The sequence below is a fragment of the Drosophila yakuba genome, chromosome 2R (genome assembly GCF_016746365.2).
Source record: "Drosophila yakuba strain Tai18E2 chromosome 2R, Prin_Dyak_Tai18E2_2.1, whole genome shotgun sequence".
NCBI lineage: Eukaryota > Metazoa > Arthropoda > Insecta > Diptera > Drosophilidae > Drosophila > Drosophila yakuba.
In genome coordinates this window covers 15,689,904-15,706,318 of record NC_052528.2, presented here as the reverse complement: position 1 = coordinate 15,706,318, position 16,415 = coordinate 15,689,904, and the positions used below count along the sequence as shown (strand labels likewise).

The window sequence follows — 16,415 nt, the reverse complement described above, 5'->3', positions numbered from 1 at the left end:
CGTGAGTCAGAATTCACGTGCGCGGATTGAAACCATTAGTGTTAATAATAAATACACGGCTAAGGCTTTAATAGGACTCTCCATAAAGAAGTACACATCGTCGTTATGGCATAATACTTAAAGTACATAAATCACAGGTGAGATTGCCAGGGCACAAACTACAACTTTGTGTTGACAATATCCTCACGCGACTCGGTGGTCTGCACCTCGTTCCACTTCTGGATCTTGCCCGATCCGAAGACCCAGAAGAACAGAGCCGGCAATATGTAGGCGGCTGCTCCAATGATGAACACCCAGTGCCACTGATCGATTGTGTTCTATGGATAGTGGAAAATGCATAAATGATATGGATATTTGGAAGCATATTCCTGAAGCATTCAAACATACCTCGTTCTTTGTAAAGGCGGCTACAATCAGGGGCGAGAAGATTCCGGGCGTGGTGCCCACACAGTTGATGATGCCGTACAGCGTGCCCGCATAGTTGGGCGCCAGATCCTGTGAGTTGGCCAAATTGGAGGCCGTGGCCGCTCCATTGAAGCCCAGCGAAATGGTCATAATGGCAACGCACACATAGGGATCGCGACCAAAGTAGGCCAGTATAATCAGCATAACGCCGGGCAAGATGTGAGCTATTCAACAGAGTTATAGCTATAGTATACTAACAAGGTGCATTATATAGCCACACTTACAGGGTAGGCAGAAGGCCTTGCGCATACGGGTTACGGACAACCAACCACGTCGACGTATCCAATCCGCCACAGCGCCAAAGCCGAAGGCGCAGAGCAGACGTGCCACATGTGGCAGGCTGGACAGGAAGCCGGCTGACGAGAGATTGAAGCCCAGGACCTCGCTCAAGAACTTGGGCGTGGCCGTGATCAGGAAGAACAGACCCCACATGCTGCCGTAGTGGAGCATCATAAGCGACCAGAAGGGCAGCGACAGGACGAGCTCCTTGTATGGGGGCCACTTCTGCAAAGGTTGCATTAAATATTGAATTAAGTACTTGTATAAATGTTGCTTTTGTATGGACCACATACCTTCTTGTTACTCAGAGTGTCGCCCAAGCTGCTCTCGATATATTCGCGCTCCTTGAGACTGATCGTACTGTGCTGGGCCGGAGTATCCGCCACCAGGTAGAACCATATGGCGACCACAACCAGCACGAATATGCCCACAATGTAGAAGGCCCAGTCCCAGCCCAGATTCTCGATGATCACGCCGCTGATGGGCCACGTGATGACAGTGCCAAAGGTGCCGCCCATCAGCGAGGCCACAAACTTGCCCTTCTCATCCGGTGGCGACCACTTGGACACCAGGCTGTGGCAGCACGGATACACCACACCATTGAGGAAGCCGATCAGGAAGCGCACGGCAAACACCGCATATTTGTCCCACGCAGCTGCAGCCGGTGTCAAAGCCGTCAGGATGCCGGCCAGCAGGCAACTGTAGCCAGCCACATTTCTGGCGCCCAGCATCTCGGCCAGAGTGCCGGCGGGCAATGAGGTGATCATGTAGCCATAGAAGTAGGCGCCCAGCAGCAAAGCCTGATCCGATTGCGTCCAGTTATAGCGCGGTCCATACTGGGAGATTTGGAATTTTAAGATTAATAATCGAATGGATTAGATGGGATAGACAGAGGTAAGTCCAAATCCCGACTAGCTTAACTTTAGTATTGAATATAGAGTGATGATCAGTGGGTTACTCACATCGGGCAGCGCCTCCACTTCCGTTCCATTCTCGTGGGCGCTCGTGTCCTCCACCATGGCGATGATGTTGATCGAGAGATTCACCCGCATCATGTAGCTGAGCAGGCAGGCCATGAAGAGCATGATCGCCAGGTTGATCCGCTTGGGCACATAGACTGCAAACGACAGTAAATATTGATTATTGACAGATCATTATTCAATTTTCGATATCCACACAGGCCCCTCGCAGCATCATTAGCTCAATTAGCGAATCGGAAAGATCTCTCTTCCCGTTTTTGGGCCATGTCGCAGCTCTCTAATGGGCAGCGCATGGGCAAATCTCAATATTTGAGCTGGATATCATTTGGATTTGGATTTGAATTTCGATGCGCGGATCGAAGATCACGTGAGGCTGAATCGTTATTGATGGCGTGTGGCAATAATACGTATGTATATTTGGGTACTTACAGCACGGCATGAAGGCCATTTCGGCGGCTTTTGTTATGGCTCCGTTGCCTTGCGTCGCTTGTCAGCTGAAAAAAATGAAAACAACAGGAAGCTGTTAGCCAGATTTTCGGCACTTATGCAGATCACTTTACTTATAAGTAATGGGTGCTTCCCCAGGCATTCGCCAAATTTTTTTGTGAATTTATTGAATGGGGTTTTAAATGGCAAGTCACTCGGGGCTATATTCGGAAACACCTGATCTGAGGGGGCAATCAATTTCAATAAATTTACATTTATGTTTTGAATACCCGTTATTATAAAATTTTTAAATTAATTGCCTCTATTTAAAAAGCAATTTATCTCCATAAATACTATGATTATAGCTGTTAAATTAAATGCATAGAAAGTACTAATTTATGCACCGATTAAATAGATTTTCCACTAGAGTTCTGCTCTTCGACTGACAAACTTTGCTGCCCTAAAACTGATAACTTAATTGGCTGCTTAGTTACGACTGTCATCCAAACGACAATAAAATCACAATTTAATATACTTTTAAACACCCGGTTCCGTTCATTAAATGCAAACCGCAGATAACTGCAACAATCTGTTTATAGTGTTATATACTTTTAGCAATAAAGTGACATCCATTTCGAAGGTGATAGCCGTGATTGGTTTTTGGCATGGCGATGTCACAATATGCGGCCAGCAAAAACTCAGCTAGCAAACGTGCACGTGTAACGGTCTATTTGGAATTAGCCGTGAATTTTTTGCTTTGCGGCTTTCATATCGGTTTGAGAGTACTTTTGGCATTATCTGCGTGCAGTGCACTTGTCAAAATTATAAGCACGTACCACTTGGCACTCGAAATGGGGGCACGTGAGGGCGCCGTTTAGTCAAATCGAGTTACTACGAGTGTACGATCGAAATAACAAAATGCATAACTAAATCAAATGCAACTATTTGCGACGAAAGTGTCGAATGGCATTGGCAATGTCAGCGTTTTTGAGGTAGTAAGGAAGCAACATGATAATTGGCCACTGGCATGCTATGCCCATTTGGCAATCTAGCCATTCTAACGTTGCCTGGGATATGATCTTGCGATAAAATGGCAACGAAGTTGGAGCATTTAAACAGCTGAACTCGCTGCATTTCGCACAAAAGATATGTTTGCGCGGCTGGCATTCAAGTTGCCGACATAAAGGTGTATAATTAAGAATTATATTGAATTCGAACACTTGTTGGCTCGCTTAATAATCGCCCTAAATACTAAATATCCGGCCCAAAATCTAAAATGCAAGTGCCCTTAGCATCGACTTCCCGTACTAAACACAGTCTAGAGATTGGCGCCTTAAATCGTGAAATCCGATTAAAGGCCTCAGTGTGAAGGGGGCTCATAAATATATAACCACTTTATATGCCATCTGTGATAAGCAATCTCAACACAGGCAATGAATTCCCTGAATGGAGCCAAGGAATGGAAGAGCAGTAAAAATAGCCCTCTTTCTATGCACACAACTCCATTTATGGACGGGTTTATCGTGTTGCATCCTGTGACTAGACCACAAACTGGATTATGGCCAAAAGAAGCAAAACTAAAGGCAATCTAACCCTTTGAGGCGCCTGGAAGCCCAATGCATACATATATGGTTATAATTACGTGAGTTGGCTGTGAGCAACCGTAGATGGTTTCGCGAAAACTAATTTGGCAACTGGATAACAGTGGGAACTGAATGGGAACTGAGTAATTGCTTTGCAATACGTGAATTGAAATCTTTTAATTATACCTTTGCGCAGAGATCAAAGAACGCAGCTAATGACCTTCGGCATTAATTTTGCCTTACTGCTTATCAACTGACTAACTGAACGCCTAATTGCAGGGCATCATGTTACAGCGATCTGGGTTTCCGATAAACTGCTGAAAGCCTAAACAAATCATTAGGCTAAGAGCTTGGGGTTTTTGTTTCACAGGGTTTCACACCAAACATGGCACGGGTTATATGGGTTATTTGGGGCATTAAGTTAGCGCCAGCTTCTCTTTCTAATCTGCAGCGTTACGCTCTTATCAACATCCTCGCCATTGAGTTTATAAAATCAGCTCGGCAATTTATGGGCCATAAAGTGATGTGTTTTATTAGTTGGGCGACTATGGCACATGGGTATGGGTGTGGGTGTGGTGGTGATAAGTTGGCTATCAACTTGTGAACGACCATCATTAGAGTCAGGTTAATCGTCAATTAGCCGCAATCGCAGTGGACCCAGTTAACTGCGAACTGTGTGTTTACCACGTTGAATGATTTGATTTACGATCGGCCAGGAAGGATCCCTTATCACATATCCCATATGAGTCGTATATCTCCACATCTCCATGCAGGTCAGCCACGAATCCGAAAATGAAGCAACTAAGTCGGGTATGAGTATTCACAACACGCGTTCCATTTACATAAGACTCGACTTTGTAGCCAAAGTTGGCACCGTTTAAGGTTCGACTCTCTTCGCCCTTTTATCGGAATCCTCCAGTTCCCCAACTTATCCAAAATGGTATCATACGTAGCGAAGTTCGATTCTGATATGGGTTTTTTTTTGGCATAGCACTCTGCAGGTTATTTGAGCGGCAATCAAGCGCAACTGGCTAACAAATCAAGACCGGTAATGAACCCACTTCGGTTGACAGTTATTGCAGTAGGACATTGTGTGTTGCGCAAATTGGGTTCTCATAGCCTCACTCACTGGGGCCGAACTGAATTGCCATTTTGCACCAATTCCCATTGAAATCATATAATTTGTGTATTTCTCTTGTTTTATTTTTGCATTTTTGCACGTTATAATTAAATTTCGGAAAATTACGTGGCGCATGAACATAGCAATGATTGTTAATGCCTCTACGAATTGAATAATGCTAAAATCAATGCGACAATTGCGAATATTGCACGCACATGCTAATACAAATCACGAGTGTGAGATATTGCTATTCACATTTTTTTCTTCCCCCTCCACAAACAAAACAAAACTATGAACTATGTAAGTCCAGCCAGCCAACGACTCGTAGAGTATTTGTTGCATAAAAGCGAATCTACAGCTACTGTCTGAATCTTTTGCGTAGCCCCAGAAACCTGTACCACAACAAGCAAGAGGCTTCTAGGGGCTTTAATCAACCCAGTCCAGTTTGGGTCCAAAGTCTCCTAATCCTGAGCAAACTGCAAGCACTTGTTGCCAAGGAAAGCAACGTCCAACCAACGTCACCCACGGATCACTAGACATCAAATTGAAATTGTTTGAAACGATACAAGTCGCGGTTCAATGAATCAAAGTAACGAAACCTGTTATTATTTGGGATGCAAATTTTTTTGGGTAACTGAAAATAAAACGGTCAATGCCTAATTAAGCTGGAATTCCAATTCGATTTGATTTCGATTTCTCTCTATCCAAGACATCCATCCACACGGAATGTTCCTATTTTTATACATACATACATACGTACAAATAGGGGGCTTGTCTTGCGAGATTTCTACGCAATCGATTCGTTATGGAAAATTGGCAATAGACCATAGACCGTAGAGCATAAACCACACAAACCACTCGCGATCACAAAACACTCAAAAGTCATCTCTGCTTATCTGCGCTCGTACTTCTTCGTGGCACCAATTTTGCATGGAATTTTACCACAAGCAGCGCCAAAAATGATGGAACTAATATTAAAAAACACATTCGCACGTTGCTGCAACATTTAATTATTTATGCGAAACTGGACTTTCTCGTCGACAGGAAGGGAGGCGCGTATGAAAATGCGTTAATAGCAGCAGCTAGCCTAGCTGCAACGAGGCGCCGCACTGAACTCACTGTATGTGGCTGCCACTTGTTGCTGGTAGTTGGTTGTTGGTTGTTGGTTTATCTAGGAGCTCAGCGGACGAAACGGACTGCTGAGAACGTCGCGCGGCGAATGAAGCTAAATCGGCAGTTGCCAATGGCATATATACTTGGGCGACGATTTAAGCAAAACTTCCCCACCTTTCCCACCTGCCGCAGTCGCAGTCTCGTTTTTTTCAGCGGCGACGGCAGCACCGGTTAAAACGGTTAAAATTTTTGTTTAAATTTGCTGCTGCTGCTGCTGCTGCTGCCGACGGTTGAAGCTCAACGTCGATTGGCTTTTTAACGCTTTCTGATAGCGTGCCAAAAAATCGCATGCGATTTCCACAACAAAAGTGCCGTGAAATTTGTTAACAAAAAATCTCACAAAATTGTGCTAAAATGTAAGCCAATAAACACAATGGTGACTAATAATTCAAAAATATCACCACATTATATTCATATTACTAATTTTTTGTGTACATCCCAACTAGCGAATGATAGATTAGTTTATACGGCAGCTGTGTGCATCCTCGTATTAATAAATTTTGGAAAAAATATCACCATAAAACACACGTGCTGTAAAAACCCACTTGACCGTCCACTTGTTTTATAATTTTGTTTAATTAGCGCACTTGGCGAATGCCAGTGAAAAGCCACAGCAGAACAGATACTATTGACATAGCTTTATTTATAATTAGGCGTTCGTCTTCAGACGCAAATAACTTCGCACACTGCTCACCTTGGATAACAAACTTTCCAGCGCAGACAGTTGGTAATCCAAACCCTTTAAAAACACATCCGAGTTTTTCCACGGCTGTAAGCGACTGGATTTCACGGCAACAATTGGCTTCCTGGCCAACTATCTCTCACCCTGTGGAGTGCCTTATAAAGTACTTTATCTCCGACGTTTATCCGACTTGTACCAACACGGAATGTACATGTTGCCAGCCCATAAAGCTTAATTGATGCATTTAGCTGCTTGTTTCTGATAAGAAGCGATTATGAGTGGAAACTGTCAGCTTTTCAGAATGTGTTTGAGTGACGAGCATATTTTGATTTTACATTCCAGCAGAAATGGTTGTGGGCTGGTGTAAACACACCAGAGGGAAATGACTATAACTATTATGGAATGCATGACCATTATTAAAACTTTGTTTATTTTTAACATCTTTGCTGTTTATCAAGCGTAGTTTATCTAGTACATCTTTGCTAGTGCGAAAGGCATATAATTCAAAATCCAAATAATGGCAACTTTACTTGACTACTATTTTTAAAACAAATTAAAATCTGTGGTTGCATATCATTCACAACATATTCACGTATAGCATGCGACGGGCACACGCTTTTCCCACCAGCTTGCTGTACTCAATAATTGTATCGACATCGCAGTCTGCGCCCTGAAGCTGTAAATAAAATTGAAATTAGTATTTTGAACCCCTTATGCTATGATTAAGAAACATGCCTGCTTGTAGTGCTTGTAGTCGGTGCAGGTTTGGGCATCCAACAGCAGCATAACTTCGTCTAAATGCTCCGCCAAGAACTCATTCACATCCTTATCTGCAGGATCTTCGTTTAAGCGTTGGTACTTATGTTCGTCTAGCTTCGCACGAATGACTGAAAACATGTAATTACCTGTAGTAACGAAAACAATTAATAAAATTGTATTGCAAACTTACCATCGGTAAGCGATAGCCATTTGTAAGTTTCCGGGCAAAGCAAATAGGAGGCGGACAACTTGCCCTTGTAGCGCATTTTGGGGCAGGAGTGTATGTAGAAGCCCATATAGTAATACTTTAGAGCATGTACATTCTCGGCGAGCGATTGCACCAAGTCAATTTCCCTGAAAGAATTTCAACTATGTAGTGCTATATTTTCTTGCTTGAAATCTTGCTGTACCTGAGTGAACCATATGTGCCAAGCGATAGAAAGCTATAGTCCGGATCGTAGAAAAAGTACACCGAGCTTACGCAACCGGGCAGAATGTCAATAACGCCCACGGCAATCAGCTTGTCGTCCAGCCAGTACTGTTGATGGAACGAGCCGTAGCCCATTTCAGGACCATCGCTGGGTTTCTCATTCTGCAAGCAGATACGTCAAGGCGATAACAGGTAAGAAACGAAAGTTTGATGTTTGCATGCAAAAAATAAAGAAAAAACATAAGAATTCAGGAAAACCTTCATGGGGGTCGACTGCAGATGGTCCTTGTAGGCGGCCTGATCCTTTGGCGGATCGTTGTGTATCGATATCTGATACTTCTTGTAGAGCGCAAAACTCTGGGGCAGGGTCCGCCTGAATTCGTCGTCATGAACGTGCACCAATCGCAGCTGCGAATACATTTTCGATAAGGTGAATATTCATTTATAATTACCTTAAGAGGTGATTTAACCAAGAACCGCTGCATACTAGCTAGGGTGAGGCGTGCGGGGTTATCATTGTGAATGGTTATTTGGTATTTGCGATACAACGCGATCACTGCATCGGCACAAGTACGCTCTGTGTCTGAGGAAGCGACCAAAACGATCTGGAAGAACACAAACAGCACAAAGACAGATGTGTCTACATGTAGCGGGAGACTCATACTCGGGGGACGGACACAGGAAACACATAGGCACAATATACAATATAAACCCTTAAGAACATACATAGGTTCACGCTATCTAGCTTAGCTTTGCAAACGGTCTAACTAAGTATACTATTAACATTTATCCGCAACGCACCTTTAGCTGATGCTTGTTAGTCGCGCTGTCCGAGTGCAAGAAGTCGCGAAGAGTCTTCTCCTGGGAAATGGATTTCGTTGAGACTGAGGCCGCTTCTCCCAGCTTGGCTCGCCGACGATCCAGTCGCATCTGCTTGGCCTTCTTGCACGGCTTGTTTGAGATCGGTGCTGCCGCTGGTGAACAAAAGAGTGAATGTAATAAATAATTAAATGGCTTACACAGTCATAATTGTACAGAATAATCCTAACAGCTGTATTGTCTATAAACTAATCATAAGTACACGAGTTGTAGTCCATTGATACTACTGCTCAGTATACTTATAGATAAGATAAAGATAGATGCAAGCATTCAACCATATTATATTAAATAATTCACAATTTGAACCAATAATAATGAGCTTAAATGTTTCCAGATCATTAAACATATAGACACACGCAAGCTCGTAATTAACTAATTAAGATAGCTTTAACAAAAAGTTGCAAAACGGACGGATGCTAATCAAATGAACTACCCGGGCAGTGGTATATGAAGAAGCACAATTCTCTAAGCATACGCACATTTGTTGGACCCCAGGGTGGGTGCTTCCACCGCTGAAGCAGTTGCCTGTTTGGTCGGCTTCTTCTGAGCTGTTGCCAGCGACGCAACGTGATCGACATTGATAACAGTGGGACTCTTATCGGGCAACTGGGGCTGCGGTTCGCTGGCCGTGACCTCGGGTGCTCCTATGGCGTCATCGGCATCGGCTTCCCCGTCGCCAGTTTCCGGTTTGGACTCCCGCTTGCCGTCGCGCAAAAATCGATTCATGCGGCGCAGAATGCGCTTGTTTGACTTGGAGAGCTTGAACTCCAGGCCGTCGCATTTGATCGTGTAGCAGGGGCAGCAGGTCTCCTGGTTGCGCAGCTTGTAGCAGTAGTTGCCGCACCGCCGCCAGCCGCGATCGATGAGGTCCTGGTAGTCCTGGCAGTCCAGCCGATAGGCGTGCATACCTGTCATACATGACGAATGCGCGATTATGCGTATGCGAGTGGGTACATTGCACCTGGCTTTTGAACTGGTTTTGCATGTTCTTACCGTGTGACAGGCTGCAGTTCGCTCCCGCGCAGTAGCCGCACTTGCTCTGCTGGCTGCCATAGTACTGCACAATGCTGACGCTCATTATTATGCTCTTCCGATGCCGTTCAGAGTGCAAGCATAGTGCATTTAATTACTACTAAAATAATAAAGCTTCAAGCCGCTGTTGCGAAATTTTATATGCACGCAGTGTGACCAGCGTTCGGCGCCAAAAAAATACATAATTGGTAATAGGCTGGATCCACTGCAAAAAGCAATAAAAGTTTAAAAACATTATCCTTTATATATTGAGTTTATACACAGCAACATGAAATGCAAACAGGTTAATTAGAAAACTCGTATGTTAACAGTTTATTTTAGTTTTTTTACTAAGAGAGTGAGATTTTAGATATAGTCATATTTGGATTCGAAAAATACATTTCTTGAATTATTATTGAAAAGCTTAAGCTGAACAAAATATGGGAGTACCCCCATTGTACCGCACAAGTCAACACGGCCACACTGGCCAAATCGGTTAAATCGGTGCGTAGTCTTATAATAATAGTAATGTTTGGAGCCGCAATAGGTGGACCAATTAAAAATGTACTAGGCTAAAAGTGACGAGTTAAGAATCTGTAAGTAAATTTGTCAATAAAAACTAAAGTGGAGAAACACGTCCCATTGACAATAGGAAACGTCAGACAAATCGGTTTAGTGCGTAGTTGTTAAGTGAAAGTTTTTAATGGCTTTTCCTCAGCTTACATTGTAATTACACTGCAAGAAAATCCAAATTTATGAAGTTACATCAAAATTAAAAGTGCAATTTGCATATAGGTAAATACCATACACAATATGTATGTATAAAGTATAAAGATGCCTGTTTTGTGAGTAACAATAAACTGGTTTAAGACTAAAAGCGACCTTCAAACCCTCAAAGTTAGTCACTCTAATCCGGAAAAGCACTGCATTGGACATGGTTATCACCTGTCGTTGCAGCTGTGCACTTGTGCGATTGTTTGTGCTTTGTTTGTAATAGTTGCCTAACCAAATTGGTTTCCTCTGCAGCCCCACAATGATTGACGCGGCTTCCGCGGAACGGGGAAGCCCCCAGTTTATTGCCCTCTTCAATGACAATCTGAAACTGGGCCACGAGGACGACAGCCCACAGGCAGTCAATGGAAAGGACACCCACAACCATGTACCCGCCGACCTGGAGGCGGCCTATGGCACCTTGTTCGCCGCCTGCCAGGATCACGCCGCCTTCTTTGCCAGGGACCACACCGAATTCGGTCAGCGCCTGCATGCCGCCCACATTGCCTGGCAGGACTTCATTGTCCTGGCCAACCGACTGGTCCAGCAGATAGACGCCTTCGCCCACGAGTACGACTTCGACGAGCATACGCCGGGCAATGGCTATCGAAGCTTCATCTCCGTGACCAACGCCTGCATTGCACATGGCATTGGCATCTGCCAGCAGCTGACGGCCACCCATTCCACAATGTTCTTCCGCAAGAAGTTCTACATGAAAGAGGTGGAGGCCTGTTCCCAGCTGTTGTCATCGCTGTGCACATGTCTGCAGTACCTGCTTATCCTACGTCAGTGGTCGGCTAGCACGGGTGATCTGTTTGCATGTGGAAACCACACTGCCGAGCAGCTCTTCGAGCTGGGCGACACCATCAACCAGTATTGCTTTTACGGACGCTGCCTGGGCTTTCAGTATGGCGACTCGATACGCGGCGTTCTTCGTTTCCTTGGCATCAGCATGGCCAGCTACTCGGAATCGTACTATTCGCAGGAGGGCGATGGCGCCATCGTTAAGACCACGCGCAGCCTGTGGACCAGTGGCAAGTATCTTATGAATCCGGAACTGCGCGCCCGTCGCATCGTCAACATCTCGCAGAATGCTAAGATAGACTTTTGCAAATCCTTTTGGTTTCTGGCCGAGTCTGAGATGATGCACAAGCTGCCCAGCATTGTGGGCAGCTCCATAAAGGTTAATCGCCTAATTGAATTGCCAGCCGAGCCACTAAAGCTGCCACGACGAAAGGATTTCAAGGCATCGGAGAATCTCAGCAGTGACGTTAACCAAAACCAAGGCGATGGTGACTTTGTAGAGATACCCGTGCCCACGGCACACTTGGGACCCGGTCTGCCGGTCTCCGTTCGCCTGCTGAGCGCGAGGCGACGTTCGGGAATGCTGGGAGAGGGTCGCTATCGCGGCTGGCACAAGCCCATCCCGCCAAGTCCATCGATTCTGTTTCACTGCCATGGCGGTGGCTTTGTGGCCCAGTCCTCGAAGTCCCACGAACTGTATTTGCGCGACTGGGCCGTGGCACTGGACTGTCCCATTCTCTCGGTGGACTACAGTCTAGCTCCTGAGGCTCCATTTCCGCGCGCACTGCAGGAAGTTTACTACGCCTACTGCTGGCTTCTGAATAATACCGAACTCCTGGGCACAACGGCTGAGCGCATTGTGTGCGCCGGAGACTCGGCTGGGGCAAATCTGTCCATTGGAGTGGCGCTCAAGTGCATTGAGCAGGGAGTTCGAGTGCCCGATGGCCTGTTTCTGGCCTACTGCCCAACTCTGGTTAGCTTCGTGCCCAGTCCTGCCCGCCTTCTATGTCTGATGGATCCCCTGCTGCCGTTTGGCTTCATGATGCGTTGCCTTCGTGCCTATGCCGCGCCCGCCCAGGAAACACTTCAGCAAAATGCCAAGCAGGTTGAGGATGCCGCCCAGATTCGCAATGCACCGAAGTCGAACGTGGGAAGCCTGAACTCCAGTCGCCGCACTTCGATGGCCAGAAGTCCGCTGACGCCGCTGGAAGCCAGCATTGAACCAGATGACGAAAGCAGTGACACCTTTGCCAGCGCCTCAGCCTCCTACCACAGCCAGACTGTGGAGCGTACCGATCTCCCCAACACCGAAGGCGACAACAGCTCGTGCGTCTCCTTCGAGGACGACTCACAGCCCATTGTTCACTACCCCATCGAAATATCCGCTGACCCACCCAAGGATACCGCCTCTGCAGCCTATATTGACAACTTTCTGGACAAGTATCTCATTGATACGGCCACAGTGGAGGTAACCGAAGAGACGGCGCCCGAAGCTGGGCCAGCGCAGGCAAATGGACATGCGAAGATCAGTTCAGATGATGATATTCTGGTGGAGACCGGTCGTGATCTCGTTGCAATGGATACGCTACAGGGTCGCCTGCAGGAAGCCGTCAACAACATAACCAACACGCTGACCCGCTGCACGCAGTCCTATGAGATTCATGGCAGCAATGTGGTGGGTCAAAAGGATGTGCGCAACATGGACGCACTGATAGCACGTAGTCCCAGCGAGGAGTTTGCATTCGATGTGCCTAAGGATCCATTTTTGTCGCCGTACTGGGCCAGCGATGAGTGGCTTTCCCAACTGCCGGAGACCAAAATACTTGTAAGTTTACGAAGTTCAATGATGGATTTTGAATAAATAATTTCATTTCTTCTCCGCACAGACTCTTAACATGGATCCCTGTCTAGATGACTGCGTTATGTTTGCCAAGAAACTGAAACGGCTTGGTCGCCAAGTAAACTTGGAAATACTTGAGGGGCTGCCGCACGGATTCCTTAATTTCACCATGGTAAAGCAGCTAGCTTCAGATGTTTGAGAAACCTAATAACTTTGTTTTATTGTTTAGTTATCTAACGAAGCCATGGAGGGATCTAAGAAGTGCATCAAATCTCTACAGACGTTGCTTCAAACAGATTCGAAGCTCAAAAACATTGACAAAGGCAACTCGATGGACGACGAGGAGTCCTCCAGTCCCAGTGCGAGCTTAGCCGCTTCATAGGAAGAATTTCCATCGGTCTACATGCCTATTGGACTGGAGAACTAAACCCCCAACAATGATGAATAGTAACCGATGGCGGATTGATTGTAAGTGGCAATGGGGTTTCACCATCACTGTAAAATATTGTCACCTGCATTTATCCCCATTGGATTTCTCCTTTCACATAGGCGTGTAAATCGAATTTTGTTATGCGCAGGAACAATTTTAATTGTTCATTGTTATACGCACTTTTCTTGCTTTTTATTGTATGTAATCTCAAAGGTTTTTTTATACACTTTTATATGACACAGCTTTCTATGTTTTATATACTCACAAACTAAGTATAGGATATGTAGCTCTTAAAAGCAAGCATAAGCAATCCAAGTATGCAAGTATTGGAAGCGTGTAAACACGCATTATTTATTAAATGTATTTACGAATTATGCTCTTGAATGCAGGCACACACTCGCTTCGAGCTCTTTGTTGCAAAACTCCCGACTATGTGCCTCATACGGATCGAGTACTTATATACAGTGAATAGCATAATCGCCCATTACCCTTGATTTATAACTCCCGAATAGTCTGTCCAGATTTTTTGCAGCTGCGGAGGCTAACAAACTTCAATATTGGAGATATGCCAAGTTTTTTTTGTCTATCCCACGCCACATCTTAATGTATATCTTTGGTACACAAGGTGTTTGATATACCATTACTCTTTATATACATATATGTTTGCAATCTCTCTCCTAAACGATTACGATACCCAGTGTTATATATGGAATGCGAATAAATGGTTATTACCCGTAAAATGAATTGTTCAACTTAACCAGTTAACATTACACAATATAGCTTTTATTGATCAAAAAATGCGGAGTTACTTAAAAGTTAGGAATGAATTGTACGTGGGAGGATGAGTGGTGACGATGCGGGAACATAAACGTGAGAAACACAGCTGACTTATGTCTCGTTGTCCTCGATCTTGGGTGCCAGGTAGTAGCGAATGTGACCCAGATCTTTGATCGCATACTCAACTACCAGCGGGACATCAGCGCACATCGACAGCTGCACCTGGGTGGACAATGGCGTCGCCTTTGTGAAGGCGTTCAGGTAACGACAGGCAAACGTCAGCGTCACCGGCTCCTGCATCTCGATGATAACCGCCTCCTCCTCCTTGTCGACAGAGCCGGTTTGGGCTAGCTTAATGTTGGCGGTGCCCACATCGCCGCTGGCCGAAAACTTGACGCCCTCCTTGGTGCAGCAGATCACAACGGATTCGCTGAATTGCGCCAGATCGCGGCAGATGCGTGCGAACTCCATGGCGGGCATGCGGACCACGCACGAGAAGTCTGTCTCTGGGATGCCCAGGTGCTCCTGGTCGAGGTTCATCAGCTTCATCTCGTAGTCGGAGACCTTCTCCTGGTTGGCCGACTCGAACATGATGGTGACGGTGTCGGCGTTATCCTGCGCCTTCATCGTCACATTGTCCTCGTTGTTGGCGCACTTTAGAATCTTGGCCATGCTGCCCAGATTCATGCCCATGGAGAGATTGCGGTCGCAGCGGAACTTGTCGAAGCCATCGGAACGCAGGGTCAGCGAGACGAGGGACACATGGGAGTTGTCCATGGCCTGCAGCTGTGGGTTTAACAAGAGGTGTTAGGATATCCATTGCGAGCTTCTTTTGTGCAGTTTGTACCTGAATTCCGGAGTCGCTGCAATCGAAGGTTGCCTCATTGAGCAGATCCTTGATGGCATCCAAGATCTTCTTTAGGATGGTTGCTTGACCCAGGCGTGCCTCGAACATGTTGACTGTGGTTTTTTTGCTTAAATACTGATTATGTTCTCTAGAATTTAACAGCAATAATGTTGCCGCGGCTGTGACTTTCGGATGAATGACGAACGTGGGCTCTTTTTTTACTTTCAGGCGGGCTAAATGAGCGGGATAGTGATGTGAAAAGCCACGGGCGATATCGATCGCAATCAATAGCAGCCAGCGATCGGCCTGCCAACTGGTTTGATTAACAGAACGCATATTTATGTTCACACTGTTCACAGAATATATTGAATAAAAAAACATAAAATTTATAAATTATTACAAAATTACGATATATTAACGCAGACGATTGTTTATGAAAGTGGGAGGGGAGCGCGCATTATGCTTATTTAAGCGGCCAGCTGCTTTAATTATGCCACGCAGCTCTGCAACTCCCAGACCTGAAAACAATTTCATTTATTCGAATTTTAGCATAAAAATAATCTTTTTTTTTTGTTACTCACCATGCACTGTCTGAGTTTCTTGTACGCTTCTTGGGTCCAATTGAGTGAAATACGCCACCAAGGCGGAATGTTTTTGCAGTGTAGCTACACAGAGAGCCGGGATCATCGAGGACAGATTGAAATCCTTATAGGATCGCCGTCGCAACAGCTCCTTAACCAGAGGCAAGTGGCCAGCATGAGTGGCCAAAGTCAGGGCATTTTGGCCAAAGTAGTTCATAGCAAAGACATTTGCGCCAAATTCCAGCAGCGTGCGAGCGCACTCAAATCGCGCCAAATAGCAGGCTTTCAAGAGGGCCGTGTTTCCGTACAAGTCAACTTCCTCGAGTTTCAGCTGCCTGCCATCGCGATCCATGGTGCACAGGATGCGCAGGGAAACGACATCGTCCTGTCCAACGCAGCTGAGCGCTTCAATACAAATTATTATATTCTGTGCGGATTGCTAATTAAATTTACCATTTATTTCAGCCATTCTGCAAAGCTTTCATATAACGGTTCTCTAGGGATGCAGTGGTACTTAACGTAAGTTGGGATTAAAATGGAGAATATTAGGCAGTGGAAATATATGTTTTAATGTTTAA

The 16,415-nt window shown here is 45.5% G+C and overlaps 5 protein-coding genes across 8 annotated transcripts; 1 reads left to right on the top strand and 4 right to left on the bottom strand.

Annotated features, from left to right (window-relative positions):
• Nucleotides 1–41: 41 nt before the first annotated feature.
• On the bottom strand, nt 42–6,973 carry LOC6530835 (sialin). 2 transcript variants are annotated; one of them, XM_015197266.2, is made up of 7 exons: nt 6,721–6,973; nt 2,154–2,218; nt 1,707–1,861; nt 1,038–1,580; nt 690–969; nt 388–629; nt 42–317 (listed from the first exon to the last, which is right to left on the bottom strand). In XM_015197266.2, the coding sequence occupies exons 2-7, from the start codon at nt 2,170–2,172 to the stop codon at nt 159–161; spliced, it is 1,398 nt and encodes a 465-aa protein (XP_015052752.1). In that variant the 5' UTR covers nt 2,173–2,218; nt 6,721–6,973; the 3' UTR covers nt 42–158. The 2 variants fall into 2 exon arrangements, with proteins under 2 accessions (XP_015052752.1, XP_002091718.1); XM_002091682.3 differs by lacking the exon at nt 6,721–6,973 and adding an exon at nt 5,973–6,084.
• A 130-nt stretch (nt 6,974–7,103) lies between these two features.
• LOC6530834 (arginyl-tRNA--protein transferase 1) lies at nt 7,104–9,960 on the bottom strand. 2 transcript variants are annotated; one of them, XM_002091681.4, is made up of 8 exons: nt 9,770–9,960; nt 9,256–9,684; nt 8,699–8,871; nt 8,350–8,502; nt 7,878–8,059; nt 7,658–7,821; nt 7,444–7,595; nt 7,104–7,384 (listed from the first exon to the last, which is right to left on the bottom strand). In XM_002091681.4, exons 1-8 carry the CDS (start codon nt 9,852–9,854, stop codon nt 7,286–7,288), a joined length of 1,437 nt encoding a protein of 478 aa, XP_002091717.2. In that variant the 5' UTR covers nt 9,855–9,960; the 3' UTR covers nt 7,104–7,285. The 2 variants fall into 2 exon arrangements, with proteins under 2 accessions (XP_002091717.2, XP_015052751.1); XM_015197265.3 differs by lacking the exon at nt 8,350–8,502 and adding an exon at nt 8,156–8,305.
• A 287-nt stretch (nt 9,961–10,247) lies between these two features.
• On the top strand, nt 10,248–14,372 carry LOC6530833 (hormone-sensitive lipase). Of its 2 annotated transcripts, none has more exons than XM_015196334.2 (4): nt 10,248–10,383; nt 10,814–13,187; nt 13,249–13,374; nt 13,432–14,372. In XM_015196334.2, the coding sequence occupies exons 2-4, from the start codon at nt 10,821–10,823 to the stop codon at nt 13,582–13,584; spliced, it is 2,646 nt and encodes an 881-aa protein (XP_015051820.1). In that variant the 5' UTR covers nt 10,248–10,383; nt 10,814–10,820; the 3' UTR covers nt 13,585–14,372. The 2 variants fall into 2 exon arrangements, with proteins under 2 accessions (XP_015051820.1, XP_002091716.1); XM_002091680.4 differs by lacking the exon at nt 10,248–10,383 and adding an exon at nt 10,430–10,582.
• A 21-nt stretch (nt 14,373–14,393) lies between these two features.
• On the bottom strand, nt 14,394–15,497 carry LOC6530832 (proliferating cell nuclear antigen). The gene is made up of 2 exons (XM_002091679.4): nt 15,257–15,497; nt 14,394–15,195 (listed from the first exon to the last, which is right to left on the bottom strand). The coding sequence occupies exons 1-2, from the start codon at nt 15,362–15,364 to the stop codon at nt 14,521–14,523; spliced, it is 783 nt and encodes a 260-aa protein (XP_002091715.3). The 5' UTR covers nt 15,365–15,497; the 3' UTR covers nt 14,394–14,520.
• A 96-nt stretch (nt 15,498–15,593) lies between these two features.
• LOC6530831 (DNA replication inhibitor plutonium) lies at nt 15,594–16,373 on the bottom strand. Its single transcript, XM_002091678.3, has 3 exons — nt 16,291–16,373; nt 15,838–16,242; nt 15,594–15,774 (listed from the first exon to the last, which is right to left on the bottom strand). The coding sequence occupies exons 1-3, from the start codon at nt 16,304–16,306 to the stop codon at nt 15,671–15,673; spliced, it is 525 nt and encodes a 174-aa protein (XP_002091714.1). The 5' UTR covers nt 16,307–16,373; the 3' UTR covers nt 15,594–15,670.
• Nucleotides 16,374–16,415: the final 42 nt, after the last annotated feature.